The 17,836-nt window shown below is 46.2% G+C and overlaps 1 protein-coding gene across 1 annotated transcript in view; it reads right to left on the reverse strand.

Moving 5' to 3' along the window:
• Positions 1-17,836, reverse strand: part of ADAM12 (ADAM metallopeptidase domain 12) — a 299,944-nt gene that overhangs the window by 87,988 nt on the left and 194,120 nt on the right. Inside the window, exons 6-9 of the mRNA XM_021703839.1 lie at positions 13,362-13,548; positions 6,202-6,267; positions 5,051-5,122; positions 265-434 (exon numbers count right to left, since the gene is read on the reverse strand). Coding sequence (XP_021559514.1) covers positions 265-434; positions 5,051-5,122; positions 6,202-6,267; positions 13,362-13,548 — 495 coding nt within the window. The remainder of the gene's footprint in view (positions 1-264; positions 435-5,050; positions 5,123-6,201; positions 6,268-13,361; positions 13,549-17,836) is intronic.

A 17,836-nucleotide genomic window follows, 5' to 3' on the forward strand; every position in this document is an offset into this window, starting at 1 on the left:
TCAGGTGATGGAAAAAGAAAATAAGACATTTCTTAGAGGAATAGGTTTCCTCGGGGGTTCAAAGGGAGACTTTCCCAATAGAACCCCAGTTTGGTCAGGATGGCATGTTCCCCACTGATGTGGGCTGGGAAACACCCCTGTACAAGTCAGTGTGGTCTGCAGAGAGGTGTGCAGCTTTGGGGACTGCCAGGTGAAGCTAAGAGGAGAGGGGGCTGCTGAGGTCGCTCTTTCTTTAAGCAAAGGAGAGACAATGAACCCCCATACCTGATAAGCTGGGCATTGTCATGCGATTTGCGAGGTAGAAGCTTCATCTTTCTCCAGTCCAGAAATTCATGGAGGCTTGTGAACGGGTCCTGACTTATAGAGCATTTGTCGATGTCATTCCACACCTCCACGCCCACCAGCACTATCCGAATGTTCAATGGTCTGTAAAACTGACGAAGACAGGGACCCTCTGGGGATCACATTCATGAGAGCTTAAAATGCAGAGTAGAACATATTTGCATGTTTTGGACTTCACTGACATGGGTGAGAAAAATATCTCTGTGCTCCCTTGTTCCTGTGGCATTAGAATTTAAGAAATATTTGCAGTGTCTGATGCAAAGTGATGTGTTAACTGGGTTTCCATTGTTGTTGAATGGTTAGACGCCGAAGTTAATAGGCTTTTTGATGTCTGCCCTTATTTGTAGGGAAGCACACATTTCACATGGTTCACTGGTGATTTAAAATGTGCATATAGATGTGTACTATCTCTAAAGTAGTTACATTATACCCAAAGACCGCCAGTTAATAACTACTGCAGGAAAAACAATGAGGGAATTAGGATCTTTCAGACACTCTGCCAAGGACAATAATTTGTTCCTTTAAAGCAAAATGTTCTACCTATGAGTTACTGAAAATGAATTTGTATTAATTTTTCAGCAAAGACTCAGACTTGGCTGACGCTATCACGTTCCATCCCTTATAATCAACCTAGAAGGTTTTAATTAAATGCACAAATCAATATCTTTCAGAATAATAAAGGCATACGCAGAACCCTTCTTCTGGAACTTTAATAAGCATTTTCCTCACAGCCAGAAGTTAGTTCACCAGCGGCATCATGGGAAGGATCTTCTAAAGGAAGTTCCTCTTTTATAGGCTTGTGAAATCAAGCTTCAGGTATACCACCAAAGCATCGTCTCACTGCCATTCCGTCTCCTACCTTTATATACTCCTGGCTTCAACCTACAACCCTTTCTCCAGAAGCAGATCATCCTGGGGCAGAGGTAGGAAGAGCAGCTCTTCTAATGGTGAAGGGAGGGTCTAGTCCGGGACAAGATGATTGGTCAGGGCAGAGGGAGGAACTACCCGTTGCCTCCAACTACCTTGCTGCCCGCCATGTGCATTATGACAAGGAGGTGGATCTGTGCTCAGGGCCCAGGGGGTGAGGACATGGGATCGCCTGGCTGGCTGTAAAATCTTCCAGTGCCCATGATGGGTGAAGCAGTACACGATGGGCAGTCCTCATTTGCTGATACTCCAGGTAGCCAAGGAGAAAGATGTGGCTGATGGGGGCAGCCAAAGTCAAGCTCCAGATGTGAGCAGGTCCCATTTTTATGCTACACGCATCTGGGCCAATAAGTAATAAAAGTCACAGAGGCTCCTCATTGGATGGTTAAGCCCCATTCCAATGTGGTGAGCTAGCGGGCAACACACTCCCCAAGTCTCAGCATCTGACCCCCATCCTGACCCACAGGAGGCAGGCTCATCGCTTTCCCCACTGATCTCCCCTCAGTATCTGGTGAGCATTAGGTTAGCCCATGAGTATGACTGGAATGCACACTATATCCCAGAACGTAAGCTGGCTGCAGCGGTCCCACTGGCCTTCAGGCAGATAACAATTACAGGCATTACATTAATAAGTTAATGAGACAGGGCGCCTGGGTGGCTCAGATGGTTAAGCGTCTGCCTTCGGCTCAGGTCATGATCCCAGCGTCCTGGGATTGAGTCCCACATCGGGCTCCCTGCTCCTTGGGAGCCTGCTTCTCCCTCTGCCTCTCTCTCTCTCTCTGTCTCTCATGAATAAATAAATAAAATCTTTAAAAAAAAAAATAAGTTAATGAGACAATTCTCTGACCTAAATGCTGCCCAACGGCTTGTTTTTAATCAAGAATTGCTCGGTCTGTCGTATGGACTTGCAAGCTCCCAGGCCAGGCTTCCCGGGCAGAATGAGGTTCCTGGACTCTTCTGGAACCCTGACTGCCCATGTCTGGCCGCTGCCCTTTGACCGGGAGACCACACTTCCCACTGCACAGAGGTAACAGTGATCAGGAGGCAGAAACGTTGGCGCTCCAGTGCCGATGTCCACACCAGCTCACCAAGCCATAACCTCAGAGCCAGATGCCCCATGTGGGCTTCACGTCGTCATCTGTGAAGGGGACACTGAGTTTGCCTCCGACAAGGGTTCTAGGGAAGGGGTAACTAAGGTCTGTACAGCATGGTCCCTCAGAGCTGGCCTTGGTGCTTGCCAACCGAGGAGCTTTTTCATGAAACGATGGGTCATGATTTCTGTCTATTAGCTCGCCCGGGTCCCATCCTTGCGACAGACCTCACACGGCGGTACGTAACGCACGCTCCTTCCGCTCCCAGTTGGTGCCACTGAACACCGGTCAGGCCCCTACTCCGGCTGAGTCATCAGACACAATCCCTGTCCTGCCCGCTGGGGGCCTTCTTCCCAGGCTGCAGACGGCTGATAACAATAACCACAGCGGACCCTCGGTGAGCCTCTCCTATGCCCAAGGCACAGTGCTGGGGACTTTCCAGGCTGCAGCTCTGTTAGTCTGCACCCCAGCCCAACGGGGCCGAGAACTAGCAATATCCCCATTTCGTCCTCAGGGACGCTGAGCTATGGAGGGATCAGGCAACCGCTCGAGGCATGACTGGCGTGGCTGGGGTGTGGATGTAGGCAGCCCGGCCCCAGCACCCAGGTCTTAAACCACTAAGTAGCACAGCCCCTCCTGTACAAGTACTCAGACTCCCTTCCAAGAGGACCCGCTGTGACCCCAGGCCCAGAGAGAAGCTGGACAGGAGCCTGGCAGCTGCCTGTCTGTCCACGCACCCCAGAACATGGGGGGGTGCAGCCCGAGAGCCGTGGCATCGATTCACCCATGAACACAGCGGCAACAGGCATTTGCTTGGCTCTTATTGTATGCTAGGCTTGGCACTGGCACCGAGAACAAGGATTAGGATGCCCTTGCCCTTGGCTCCCAAATGCTCAGAGGTCAGCAAGAGGCTCAAGGCTGGGGACACTGAGCCATTGTGACAGTTCACTCCAACAGAGTGAACTACCAAGAAAGGGTGCAAACAGGAAGTTCATGGGGTGCTGTGCTGAGGGCTCAAGGAAGCCTTTCTGGAAGAAGTGGATCTGAAAAAAAATTGAGCGGGAGCAAAGAGAAGACCTGGTGGGCTCCGACATGAGAACTTGCACCCTTCAGGCAACCAGCTCAGGAGAGGAGGATAGAAGACTCCCACAAGCAGGAAAACACCCGAAGAAATTAAATGCACGGAAGCTGAGCCCTTTCAGAAGTAGGTCACAGGGTCTGCGCCAGAGAATCTGCCGCTGGTGCTAACTTCTTAATGGATACGAAGTGGGACAGGTGGGAGGTGAAAGGTTAAAGAGGCAAAGCTTGGGTGATCACACACCTCCACTGCTCCGCCCTGCAGGTGAATCAGGACCTGGGGAGCGCCTCTTAGTTCCTAGACACAGGCTTTGCCTCCAGCTATGAGCATCAGACCTGCTTTCCGTGTTTTACTTACAGGGGGAATTTCCTGGATGCTTCAGAATGTCACCTTTGTACTCAATGACTTCCTGGTCTTTCAGTCTGGGATGTCCTTCTCCCTCTTCCCTTCAGGCCAACCCAGCCAGCCAAGCAGCTATTAATTTAGAATGGCCAAGGAGAGCCAAGATTTCTGCAAATGAGGAAGTTGCCACTGGAACCGTCATTATTTTGGGGTCGAGACACTCCCACTTGGAGAGGGGCAAAGCTGAACTTTTGAACACCTGCCAGAGCCCAGGGCTCATCATCAGTTAGCAGACTTGGATGCACAGAGCATCTGGAGGAGCCTGGGTACCCCCAGCATGGTCTTCAGGGTCTGCTTGGGGTGGCCACATATGTGCTCAGCAATTCAGCTCTCTCCTGGCCAGAAACACAAGAGCAGCCAGGCTGGCCAACTCCAAGGAGTCTGTCAGGTCTTTTCTGAGGTATAGGGTTCTTTAATTACCAGTGTGAGTTATTAACAACCCCCCGATTGCCAAGGTACCCGGGCAGCAATGTCTTTGAAAGCTTCCAGGTGACTCCGACATGCAGGCAAGTATGAGAGCCTTCAGCCCCAGACAGCCTGACAGCTCTGTTCTGCAGGCATGCCGCGGGAGGGCAGGTGCTCCGACAGCTTCACCCTCTCCTTGCGAAGAGGTAGCATGAAGAGTGTCGCTGAGCTCCTACTCCCGGGATTAGACCAGACTTCTGGGGTTTCCTCCAGGTCTGGATCACCTTTGCCAAGGGTGAGCTCCCAATCTCCTCATTCTTGGTGAGCAATTTTCCAACAGCTGATTGAACCAAAAGCCAATTTCTGGGTCTCAGGACCGTGGACCCCTGTGTGTGTCACTTATAAATGACAGCCTGCCCTCAGGGGGACTGTGGACGCAACCCAGGGAGACCTGGGAAAAAGCCCCCTTGGGAGTTCTCCAGAGGGTCAGATGCATCCTATTGGGGTTCTGGCTCTAACTGGGGAACCTGAGACGCCCTCACACTGGGACTCTGGCCAGAAGAGAGCCTGGAGGGAGATGTAGCCCAAGGCCACCGCAGTCCAGACAGCGTGCGTGGGTTGGCCTCTCCCGGAGCTGCTCCAGACCGGGAATTCTGTGCTCGGAGGAAAGGGGAAGTCCACGTTCCAGCCCAGCACCAGAACCTGGTCTCCCTGCCAAGTCAGACGAGGTGTGTTCCATTCCCTCCACCTCGTTTCTAAACATTTACATGCTTTGAGTGATTTAATTACCCGAAAAAGAACTTACCTTGTCAACGTGATTAGCGATCTCTATTAATCGCTGCTTAACTTTTTCCAGATCTTTTCCTTGCCTCTGAAACTTAATAATTTTAAATGTCAGCATTAATAATGGCAAGAATATCAATCAAATCTCATCTTCCCAGCTCCTGGAAACGTGAAGTCTTGAGCTCCACAAACCACCCGGGACCCTCCATGGTTTGTAGTGAAACGAGTTCCCATCCTGACGAGTAATTTCCCCGTCTGGGGACTTTCTGAAACTCCCTGAAATTTGCTCAAGCCAAGTGCTCAGAAGACAGTAACTTCTGTGATTTTTCCAGCCTCATAAATGATGGAGGCCGTGACATGTTTTGGCAGAGAAAACAGACAACGAGAAGGCAGTCCAAAGCCATTTTTCATATCATCAACTTGATTTTAACTTCCTCAGAAATTTCCTTTATATATGTTCCTAAAAATTAAACAGTAAAAGTAATAGAAGCTCATGGCACCAAGTCAAACAGTGCAGAGAAGGGAGAAATGTTAATGAGCCCCCCTTCTCCTCTCTAATCTGACCTTCCTGCATGGGAACGGTTCCCTGAGCAACCGTCAAGCTGGTTTCATTCATAGGTGTCGGGCGGGTGAGTTCACGAGAAAAAGTCACCTAATTCATAACATGGAGTGGAGGCAAGGAATGAATGCAGAGAAGACCGTCTAAAAACAGGGAATTGGAAACTAATTCAAGAGAAAACTAACCTAGCATCAAAGCAGATTTCAGAAGGTAGGGTCTTTCTGCTATGTCTCCGCACGCAGCCTGGATTCTCCGATTCATTTTGGGTCGGGATGTATCGGACAATTTTACATGAAACTTCTCCCCCAACTGTGTCAGAATACATTCTAAAGCCATCTGCCATTTCCCCCAAATAATTCCTTTTGGAGAGCTTAGCTACAGAATAGCTCTGCTTTTCCTGCAGTCCTGGCTTTTTATTTTGTAGTATCAAATATATTTGCAATATTTTATGCTAATACCAGAAAACCACTTTTTTCAGTAGGTTGTTTGCAATGCTTTTAAGGGTTCATAGAAAATGAAGTTAATCAGAGCAAGTAATAACTTGCTAAATATTTTTTTTCCCGTATTTTTTTTTTTTAAACCAACTGTACCGAGAAGTTTGAAAAAGTTCTTACCTCCCGGTTGTCTGCTACGATAACCAGCTCTACGTACTTGGTCATCTTGAGGGTCTCTCTTTTATGCTGCCAAAAGTAAACATGGATTTAATTTCTTTTCACACCTCTCCAGGGCTTCCAGAAGACTGTCTGTATCTCTGAACCCAAGCACTTTGCCTAAGGGGAAACTATCCTCACCACCACCACCAGCAGCCCCACCTCTGTTCCCTCTAGAAGTTCACTTCCAACCCCAATGACCTCTGTCAAACCTTCTCCACACGGGTGACCGGTTTCCCTTTCCATATGGGAAATCCTTAAAAAGGAATCCTGCCTGCTGAATTACCGACCGTGGGATCAGAACGAGTCAAGATCATTATTAAATGAAACATGCACATACACAAGCAAAACCAAAGCACTGTCTGGAACAGGAGCAGGCTGATGGCCGTTCGTTTTGGGCTGCATGTAGCACAGAGGAAGATCCCTACAGAAGATGATGGAATTCAGTGTCTTATGTGTGTTGCTTTCCCCTTCACGGTCGAGTGTTGGGATAAGAGAAAAGTGAAAGAGAATATATTTTGAGGTGGGACTGCATGATCCTTCTGGGGAAACACTAAATAGTCCTCTTCAGGTGGCTTATTTCTTGTGGCTGAAAAATCTAGTTAGAAGCAAAGGACAATAGTGGTCTGGAGAACAGGGAACAGCCAAGCTGATAAACGGAACAGAGTCAGGCGAGGAGATGGTGCTAGGAGTAAAACCAGAAAGAAACAAAAGAGACAGAATAGAAAGAAACAGTGTTAAGAAAAAATAAAAAGACTGAACTATAATGCCACGGAGCAGGGGGATGGAGGGGGGAGTGAAATAGTTGAGAGGAATAAGGAAACTGTACATCAAGGGCTAGGGACGGAGAAGATGCAGAACTCACTCTGAAATAAAGGCAGCCTCTGAAGTGGGTTACATTTTAATCAAGTTTCCTCAAAAAACATTTGCACTCTTCCATGAATTACTGGGAGAATCCCAAAGGCATTTTTAGGAGAAAAAGAGCAATTCATGGAGGGTGGTCTCAAAAAGCAAACATTAAAAACAAAAAACAAAGCCTTCTGTTTCTGCAATAAAACGCCGTTGGAGGAAACGGGGGCTGAGGTGGGCTTGGTCCTTGCAGCCGATGGGCTGGTTTTTGCGTTAGCGACACTGCTCCCCGTATAAAACTCTCATGCTCTAACCACGCTTTCAGACAAAAGCAAAAATGACCGAGGCATGCTTTGAATCAGCTTTCCAGTGACATAATCCTGAGGGAAACATCTTTTATAAGACAAATCCCCATCAGTCCGGGATCTTCCAAACAGATTTTTACAAGAAAAATGTTTGTATCATAGCAGTGTTCCTGCTCGCCGCCCAGCTGTGCTGATTCATGAATTTAGGGATCCCTCAAGAAATCTGGAAACCTTATGGAGAAGGGAAAAATAAAGCACCAGGAAAGGTATAATTTCTCATACTTTTACAACGTTACGAGAAAAAAAAAAGTCAAGGTTGGTGACTACATGCTCCAGGCGTGCTTCCTGGTGATAACTATGTACTCATAAGGGAAAAAAGATGAACCCCAGTGGTACCCACTGGTGTCCCCAGAACGAGCCACCTTTGGAGGGGTGAAGATCTTGCCCCTTTTCCTTCTCGAGGTGTGAAAGAAGCAGATGTCTCTCTTTGTCCCCCGCCCCACAACTTCCCGATTAACCACGAACAGATTCAGCTAATCATACTAAAGAGCATACAGCTCTGTGACAGAAAAAAACCTAATTAATCTTCCCTTGAAAAACCCACAGAAAGGGCCTTGGTTGTTTAGACGTTTACACCTTTCAGACCACGAAGGGTGAAATAAATGACCAGGAGATTTTTCCCAGTGGCCTTGGATCATCATTTAGAAAATACACAATTCCAGATAATGAAAACAAACAGATGAACACAATTTTCCTGTCTCTGCAGTTTTCAGAGAAGTCCAAATTTTCTCATGAATTCAGAGAAATGCAAGCTCAGAGAGAAGCCTAACCACATAATAATAAAAAGCCATGGGGGAGGGGCCGGCTCATGGCCGCGAACATTCATTCTTCCATCAGCGGCACACAGAGAGGCTTAAATTACCTCCACATGACTTCGACCTATCTGGGCTGTCCGGATAAAAAAATATATATATTTAAAATTTTTGATATGAAGAGCAACATTTGAAACTGGTGGCTTGATTGAATTTTCATTTTTGGGGTTATAAACAAAAGCCCTTCCCCAAACAGATAGGAACATTAGCCTCTGAGAATGGCCCAACAGAGTCTCCGTTCCAAGGTGGAGACCGAGGCGTTCTCTGAGTCTTGCTCAAGAGGGAACCAGTTTCTGGGCCTCTTGAAGTCATCACAGCCAAGTTCCCAGAGACAGAATATCCCCTGACATGCTGTAACAAGAACTCTGGCACGGGGGACTTAACCCAACCCAACTCAAGTCAGAAAAGCAAGTTAAGATGAAGGTTTCAATAAACGCTTATCATACCTCCTCCCTCATCTGGGCCAGACTATGTGTCTATCATTTACTCACCCCACAAATATCTACTGTCACTCTCTCGGTGACTCAGCACTAGGTCGAGTGCTGGGGATAGAGGGATGGACAAGAAACCCAAGGTCCCAGGCTCATGAGGCTCGAATTCTGGGAGGGGTTAGGAGACAGGGTGACAATAAAGAATCAACGAAAAAAATCTTAGCCTGTAAAAGGGGCAAAACAATAGACATAAACAGTGTTCTGCAAGGAGGATAAAGATGGGGGCGTGTGACGAAGACAGCTGCGAACTGAGGATGAGAAGTAGGTATGTGTGCGGGGAACAGTGTTCAGATAGATGGAATAGCCACAGCAGAAGTTCTGAGGCTGGGAGCACGTGGAGAGTCGTGGCAACAGGCAGGATGGCTACATGGTCTAGAGCGGGAGGAAGGAGTGTGGATGAGCCTTGGACGGGGCAAGGAGGCTGAAGGATCATCTAGTGACCTGAGAGCACCAGGGAGCCCCTGCACAGGAGGTTTTAAAAATAGCACTCTGGCTGCTGGTAGAATGGATTATGGGAAGATAGTAGCAGAAGCCAGGAGTGCAGGTGATTGCTGGTGACAGTTTGGGACAGGAACCATGGAGATGGGCAAACGGGTTCCAGTTGGGTGTGATGCAACCATCAACAAAAGATCAATATCAATGAAGCCAGGGCCCACGTTTCCGTGGGTGGCAAGATCAGCAAATTAAATAAATCCAAAGTTTGGTTTGATCTTCCCCTGAGTAAAAAAGGGTCGTTGTTTGCTCATGAGAGGCTCGGTGCCTGGACTCTGAGGCCACTTTATGAATATTTATGAGCTGAGCCCCGGGTCCCTACTCTGCCAGGTCTTCTCCACCATCCTGACACTGGCTTGCGCGGGGGTGTGAAGCACACTGATCACACCTGTGTGCGATGCAGCCCCTGGGGCCTGGCTGATGCTCGGGCAGCACAAGCAGCCCGAAAGAGAGACAGTTAGCTGGAGGAAGGGGCTCCGTCTGACGGACTGAACGTTAATAGGGACAAATGTGAAATACTGAAGTTGAGTCCACAAAGCCAGTGGCACCAGGGAGATCTATTTATTTATCCAGAGTTTTACTGGACTTAAGTCTCAATAGGAATCCACACCTGGAGATTTTGGAGCCTCAGAGCTCAGGGCCAAAGAGGCCATCACTCTGCCTCTGTTGTCTACCAGCAAGATCTAGGAAGGAGTAACCAAGGCAGCGAGAGCGGTTGATACGGTCTCTCAGAGGCAGTGTAGTGTGGACAGCAGATGATTATGTCAGAGAGGCGTTGGGTAGGCCTGCTGTAATTAGCGGGGTCACATGGCTGTGGCCAGTTCCCGATGTTCAGCGCTCAGGCTCTGCGCCACCATTACGTGTCTTCTACCAAACAGGAGGGGCTGCCTAGAAATCAAAAGCCGTAGACCGGCCCATTTCAGAATGGCTACGTTTGAGGACACACAACGGTGTCCCCCTGACCGGCTCAGCAGCCTGAGCCAACACGGCTTCCTACAGGAAGCCTTTTACGTTTGACTCATAATCACCTGCACTAAGGGAGGGGAACGATAGCACAGATGATCCCCAGAGGAAGGATGACGCAAACATAATTCACATTTGCCTTTGGGATGCATTATGTGATTTTTTCTCCCGTGGCAGAGTTCCCAAGCCTTCGCCTACAGCTGGCTCAGGCCAGTGTTAGAACTAGTCTGCGTTCTCGCCCGGCTCCTTGGTGGAGAGGGAAGGAGCGTGGCGAGATGCAGGGCAGCGGAGCGGCTGAGGCTCTGCGAGCCGGACTCAGGGAACCTGCAGAGGTTGGATTGGACTACAAAGCCATGTGACTGCAGGCGCCCCTCCAGAGCGACTTGGGTTCTCACTAAAATCTAACGTAGAGCCTTGTAAAAATGGCAAACAGTAGCTCCAGCTTGTATTATTGCCCGTGCATACCCTGAGTGCTGATTTATTCCTGCTGCTCTGTGAAGGGAAACGCAAATATCTGCAGAAAAATCTCAGCCTGCAAACCAGTCTTTGCACCAGTTAACATTTAGCGGGGGCAGAAGATGCTCGTGGAAGCGGGTACCGCCGCCTTGTTGCATAAACAAGAGGAGCTAGCTGCAGTTCCATTGATTTTTTTTTTTTTTTTTTTGAGCATAAAATCAGGCGGTGGGAGTGAGCAGGTAAGCTGCACATAACGTGAACGTGTCTCTTTCACGTTCACCGGAGACTACCCCAAACCACGTGGTCTCCAGTTCCAATCCCCTAGTCGTCCCCGTACTGGAAAATTACGTTTCATATAGTTTTCATTATGTAGATGTACTTTATGTCATATTTTCTCTTCCACCAAAACAATCACAACTATTTCTAGAGAAAAATGTTGAGGGCAGAGCTGTTGCCTTCCCTTTTTAAAAGGTTCATTTGCACCCCAATATGCATTATTAACAAAACAACATTGTTATTCACATTTTGCGCTCTCCTCTACCAGTCAGAATGACTGGAAATTACGGTGCCAAGCACAGTTCTAGAAAGCCAGAAGCTTAAAGAACTAAAATATGGCTGGCAAGTAGAGACCGAGCCCATACTTCTATATGAAATGGCAAACGTATTCGGATGTCATTTAAACTGTCACGTTATAAATCTCACAACATGGGTAACGTGTATTCAACAAGGTGCTCAAAGCAAAGCGCCTTGAAAACAAAATGCAAATGTTCTCCTTGTTTATGACTGGAAAAGCTACAGCTTAATCACTTCTTCTCAGAGGTCTGGAATCGGAGGCAAGAGAGTGTTTGAAGAGTAAAATAAACATGCCCTGGGACCACAGAGGCGGGTCTTTGTGATTCCAACTCTTCAATCTGTCACTCTAAAATGGGTGGGAGGGGGGTGAAAGGCAGGATGGAAACTCTTTTGAGCTACTGTTCATTGTGGGGGGGGGGGGGGGCGGATTTTTCAAGCTCTGCTCCCTGGGTCTCCACTCCTGAGTATCAGTGTCAAGGTGGGTCACTGTCCCAGACGGGGGTTCTTCTTCTTCTGTGTGATAGGGAAGAAAGGGCAAAGAGGTGGCAAGCCCCTGCCATAGAGAATTTTGTGAGCATAATAAGAAATAGAGGACAATAGGGTCACACGGGCAGAACACCAGATCAGGAAGAATGAACGAAATGAAAACGAAGGTTAGGGGAACACAATTCACATGTGTGAGGGAAATTTTACAAATGAGAAGAAATCATTTACGATCACATTTCCTGTTTGAACTCAGAATAAAAATGATGAGGAATGAACAAAGAGGAATAATATATATGCAATGTTGAATGTTAAGCAGCGGAACACTCCAAGTCAGGAAAGAGAAAATGTGCTGTCTTTTAAGTGCAACCTTGAAGAACACGTCCCTAGACCACCCAATGTTAGCACAACTGACATCATATCTATGAAATCCTGATTTCTTGTCAACAGAGGAACAGGAAAGCCAGAGATAAAAATCAGGAAATTGTTGGGAATTTCCTATCTGGTTGTACTCACTGAAAGTTAGGGCCCCCAGCCAAATGTGGCTACCCTTACTCCTTTTATTTAAGAGTGTTCTGCTGCAGGGCATCTGGGTGGCTCAGTTGTTAAGCGTCTGCCTTCGGCTCAGGTCATGATCCCAGGGTCCTGGGGTCAGAGCCCCACCTTGGGCTCCCTGCTCAGCAGGGAGCCTGCTGCTTTTGCTCCCTCTGCCCCTACCCCCACTCATGCTCTCTCTCTCTCTCTCTCTCTCACTCACTTTCTCTCTCAAATAAATAAAATCGTTAAAAAAAACAAAAGAGTGTTCTGCTGCGGCCTGTGGTGCCCACATAATACTGGACATAAAAGGGTCACGCAGCCATTTGGGGTGGAGGTTTCATGATATTGCACCAGAGGGTATTGGAGTCCCTGTGTTTCTGCTTGCTTAGCAGGGAAGGAGATCTGTGGCCCAGACACCATCAGGTAATGACTCTTCCCACTTCTGAAGCAGAAGGAGAGACCTTTGATGAGCAGAGGCAGGAGCAGGTGGCCAGAAAACACAGGAGTGCTTGGACCACCTTGGGAAGGAAGGAAGGACAGGCATGGGCAGCATGGACTGGGGTAAGCAACACTCCTTAGCCACACTGCATGGCCAACATTCTGTTCACCGCACACAGGCACGCAGGCAAAGACTGGGGATGCTATGCAAATCAGAACAAAAACCCTAACTGTAAAACAGACTTGCCAATGAAGAAGGCTCCATATTGTCTTTCTCCTCCTGAGGAAGGAGAGCTGCCCAAAGGCAGGTGAGGATCCATTCTCGTCTTATTCATCATCATGGGTGCAAGGGTGGGATGCAACCCCGGGTCTAGGCCCACAGTAGCTTCTCACTGGCGACGTAATGAATGGTAATTTTCTGGCCTCTGAGCCAGACTTGACCCAGCGTAGGTTAATGAGTCCGAGGCCGACATTTGCCAAACAATGATGGAGGTTTCAGTATTTGGTGATGCTCTGCATACATGGTAGCAACCACTCGATAAACCGGGGGACTCCAACCCCAGACACAACAACCAGACAGCAAAATTTCTCCAGATGCACTAGCCCTGGGCGCCCCTAGCTAGAGTCCCCACTCCCCAGATTCGTGACCTTGATCTCCCCCCTACCCTTCTTGCCCACGTCTGGGAGGGTGGCCGGAGCCTGTTCTCTGCAGCGAGCGCAGACGTGCTGTGCTGTGATCCACAGGATCCCCAGGTGCCCTTCAGGTTCTCCACCGGGAAGAGCTTGTATGTGTTCGTTTCATTTTTCATTGGTTCCAAGATATAGGTGTTATTTTCAAATGTAATAAGTCCCCTGTTGAAAAAGAAATAAGAAAAAATATATAACCTTAAGGGTAGTTTCTTGTTTATGGCCAAGGCTCTGTTCTTAACGAGAGAAGAAATACAAGGAGAAAAGCCAATTTATTTATATTCTCAGGTTTTAATTGGGAAGGACATTTCTGAGCCATATGTTTGCATGGATTCATCTTGCGAATGTTTTGAAAACAAGTTTGGGAAATGTTTCGTCTCAAATATTTTATGGTAAAGAATAGACTGTGTTTGGCCTCTATGTTTTTTTTTTTTAATTTTGATTTATAATTTTTTTATTTCTCTAAGATATATTTCTGGGAAAAAGAGTTGAGAGATGTTTCATCTGCTTAGAAAGTAATTCTATCTGGATTAGCAGATGTGATTCAGAAGGGAAATCTTTTTCTTTAAAGGAAAATTCTTGCTTGTGAATTATTCAGCCTAATCAACTATGTTTCCTAAATATTTGAAAGGATTCTGATATCAGGTTGAGTATAAACTTATACTTATTTATGGGAGCTGTGAATAAAGGAAGCAATGTAGATGCACAAAGCATTAGAATGGCTTCTTGAAGGCTGAGCTCTGCCCCCCGCTCTAACTTGGTTAAAGGTGAATCACTCCTCATAGGAGCCAAGACCACTGGGAGACATCCCAGCCCTGAGGCTGGCGAGGTGGCCTTCAGAGTCTGGCAGTCTGGTGTAAGTTCCAGCTGTGTGACCTTGACCTCTTTGAACCTTGGTTTCCTTACCTGGAAAATGAGGTAATAATGCCTAGTTTTCAGGGCTGCTATGGCATCCAGTTAAAACTTTTAGCCCTGTGGAGGCCATAAATCAGTGCTTAAATGGTAGTTGTCCTCTTTGTTATTAACGAGGGCAGGTCCATGGACTAGGCTTCTGTTAACATGTTACTCCAAATTCCAAATTCCTGACAATTTCAGGAAGGTGTTGTGCTTTGAAAACACATCTGCCCACATACTGGCCATTGATGACTCCCTGATACGAAATAGAGCAGTAATATGATAAATATACTTCTGGGAATGACAATAAGAAAGAAAGAAACCTTTGAAGTAACTTTAAATTTGGGAATAAAAGTATAAATTCTTTTAAAAAACAGACAAATTTGCTAAACATTCCACCTTGCAGAGACAGACAGTGGCCTCAGGCCACGGACCACAGTGCATGTCTGACCTTCTGGTGCAGGACAGGCCCGGTTCTGCTTCCCAGAAATGAGCAGCGCTAACCTAGGGGTGTCAGCTTCCTTCAAGTGATAGGGAACATTGGCCTACATGATGGTTTTTGTTTCTCTTTTCCAGTGTGGGACAGGAAAGTACTTTAATTTAAAAGGCTCTTCTTGATATTGAAAGAAGGATTTTCTTTGGAGAAACGGCAATTTGAGTAATAGGAAGCTGGCAGCTTTAAGACTTCCCACACAATAATGGAAGCTTCTAGTGACTTCCATTCTTTAGCAAGGCAACCACAATCCCTCCACTAGAGAAATGCATCACATTTTCGTGTGAGATTTATTGCACTGTAAACAGACATGTTGAACATAGTGAACCTTAACCTTTTTTGAGACATGAACGCTTTTATACCCTCCTCTGAAAAATTCACATGTATGTATATCTGCAGTATTTTGCAGATAACGTCAGAAGATTCAGGACTATGGATGAGGTCCATGAGCTCCAGTTTTAAGGCAGTAGTTCTAACACATAATTTATATTGCCTCAACCCAAGAATTTGAGTATGCCTTCATCCTTAAGAAATAGCTGAAAAAGGTGGTTGCTCCATTGGTTTTCTTCAGAAAATCTGAGCCTTTTTCCAAAAGAGGGACCTTGTGAAATGTTCTTTTGTCATTCATTATTGCTTATTTCAGTCATTCACTCGTGCTATGCTTATCGTTCCAAATGTAGCATATGTGCTGCAGAAGCAAGCACCATCCTATGCTTATTGATGGCCCATTTATAGGTGAATATTTAGTCACTCTTAGATTTTAACAGGATGATGGAATTTCAATACTCAAATAGTATGGAAGGAAGAGGTTTGAATGAGTCAAATATGTATTTTGAACACAACTGGTGAACAAACACTCACTACTCAATTCATTGCTATTCAACTGGGTTACTCCACCAGTCCTATGTAATGAAGTTACAGACTAAGGAAAAGAGAAAGATCATGCCTGGGATGCCTGTGACCCAACTCATGTCTTTGTGTGTCTCCAGGAGATTGTACAGACATGACTTTGGCCATCAATTCTGTCGGGGTGGCTTGTATCTCTCTTCTGAAAAAGTTCTTTATGAAACAAAACTTAGATTTCTAAGTGTGGAATGGGTAATGGGATTTTTGTTTATTAAAGTTGATTTTAAATAGCCTAAATTAAGAAAGAGTACTTAAAAATGATAGGCCAAGGGAATGCGGAAGACAAACACACTTGAAGGGAAAATACGGATTTGCTAAAAAACTGACTTTCCTGCCCTAAAACAAAGATGATACCAACATTTCATTTGATACTGCAACATTTTCTATTTTGCGTTAAGAGTTAAGTAAGCTGGACACTCACAGTAAAACATGTCACCAAGTTCTAATCATGAGAAACAAATTACTGAAAAAGTTTTTCTACTTAATGGAAAATTTTTAGAAATTGTTACTTAGTCAGAAAAATGTTCTCATATCTCCTTTTATCTTTTAAGTCATCCAAAGGCCAGATGTTGAGAAACTGGGGTGAAGGCTTTCCCTTTGCTCTAAACAATTGGCAGCCTGTAATACAGCTTAATTAAATAATTGCTTTGGACTGTCGTGGGTATAATTAATCATTTAGCCCTAGAGATTGCTGGAAACAACAGTGGACACAAAATTCAAGGATTCAGGGTTTCTGAGATGTAAAATTTTGATGTTCTCACAGCCCTTGCTGGCCCCAAGCTAGATAAGTGAGTGTGATTTAAGTTGAATGTTAAAGATATTTAGTTGTAAACTTTGGAGTTGGAAGTATCTCGGAATATGGAATTTAAATCCAGCAGACTTTGAGGTTGTGGTTCTTTCCCCTTGCCAGAGTGGGGCAGAAAAATGAAGACCCCCGGTACCTTTTCTAGGGGGAGAGTAAGAGGATTGGGAGGATATTGGAGGATACTGGACCGGCCATCATGGCGGGCAGTGAATTGAGTGTAGTGAAAGGAGGAAGCAGAAGAGAAAGGGGAGGTTGGGCGTGATGAGGGCCACCCCTGATGGTGCTCTGCCCGGGCTGTGCTCCTTGCATTTATCACCGAGTGGACCTGCACATCGTTGTAGCTCTGGCGATTACCCCCACCATCAAAGACACTTGGGCGGCTGGAGGCAGTGCTGGGACCTGTGTGCCCAAGCCCTGTACCTTTCAACCCTTCTGCTTTCCTGTCTCCCTCTAGGGCTCTTTTGAGAGTGGGCTGGGGCCCTGGACAAAGATGAGCATGATGGAGGAGAAAAAAAGCCAGAGAAAATAGGCAGCCTTACTTTAAATTTTAAAATCTTGTTGTTTTTCCTTCAATAGAAACTTAGAGGAATCTATTAAAATTTTAAATTGACTTCGTTAGCTTTCAAGGTGAAAACTCAGGAGGCCTGTATTTCCTCGAGATAAGTTTTTGTTTTTCTCAAAATTCAGTTTTTAATCTCCAAAGCAACGGTGCATCAGGCAATAACACAGCTTAATGTTGTTGTTCTTATTACGATTTTTCTTACTACTCCCAGGCAAGCAGAAGAGTGGCATGGATTTTGACTACCTGTAATAAGGTAATGATTAGAACATATGAATTATCCAGACTAGCTCCATGTTCAATTGCTAATTGAATTTTCATGGAAAAAAGACTTTTGGTCTAGGTATCAGGCTGCCAATCATAAGTTAGAAATGCGGTTGGCATGAAATTTAATTTCAGCTCTTTCCTGGGGGAGCCCATGCGTAAAAGCAATATCCCACCTCACCTACGCTGGATACGGTGATCACGGCGATTAGTGAACACGCAAGCACTGGAGGGCTTACTCTCAACAAGTAATTTCCATGGGAACTACTCATGTATGATCAAGACAAATTTGCATTGTCCCCTACTACGTGTGAAGCCCTAGGCAGGCTCTGGTAGAACCCACAAAGACATCTCACCCATGGTTCCCGTTTCAAATGTAATCATATCGGGGTTTGGGAGGCATATGACAAAAGAGGTAAAATGTTAGACTATTATAAAAGATTTTAATAGTAGTTGTGAGTGGCACATCAATAATAATAATAGCAGCTAGGATTTATGAAGACACCACCCCCCTGAGCTAGGCTCCTTTTTA

Source organism: Neomonachus schauinslandi, chromosome 6 (assembly GCF_002201575.2).
Source record: "Neomonachus schauinslandi chromosome 6, ASM220157v2, whole genome shotgun sequence".
Classification (NCBI taxonomy): domain Eukaryota; kingdom Metazoa; phylum Chordata; class Mammalia; order Carnivora; family Phocidae; genus Neomonachus; species Neomonachus schauinslandi.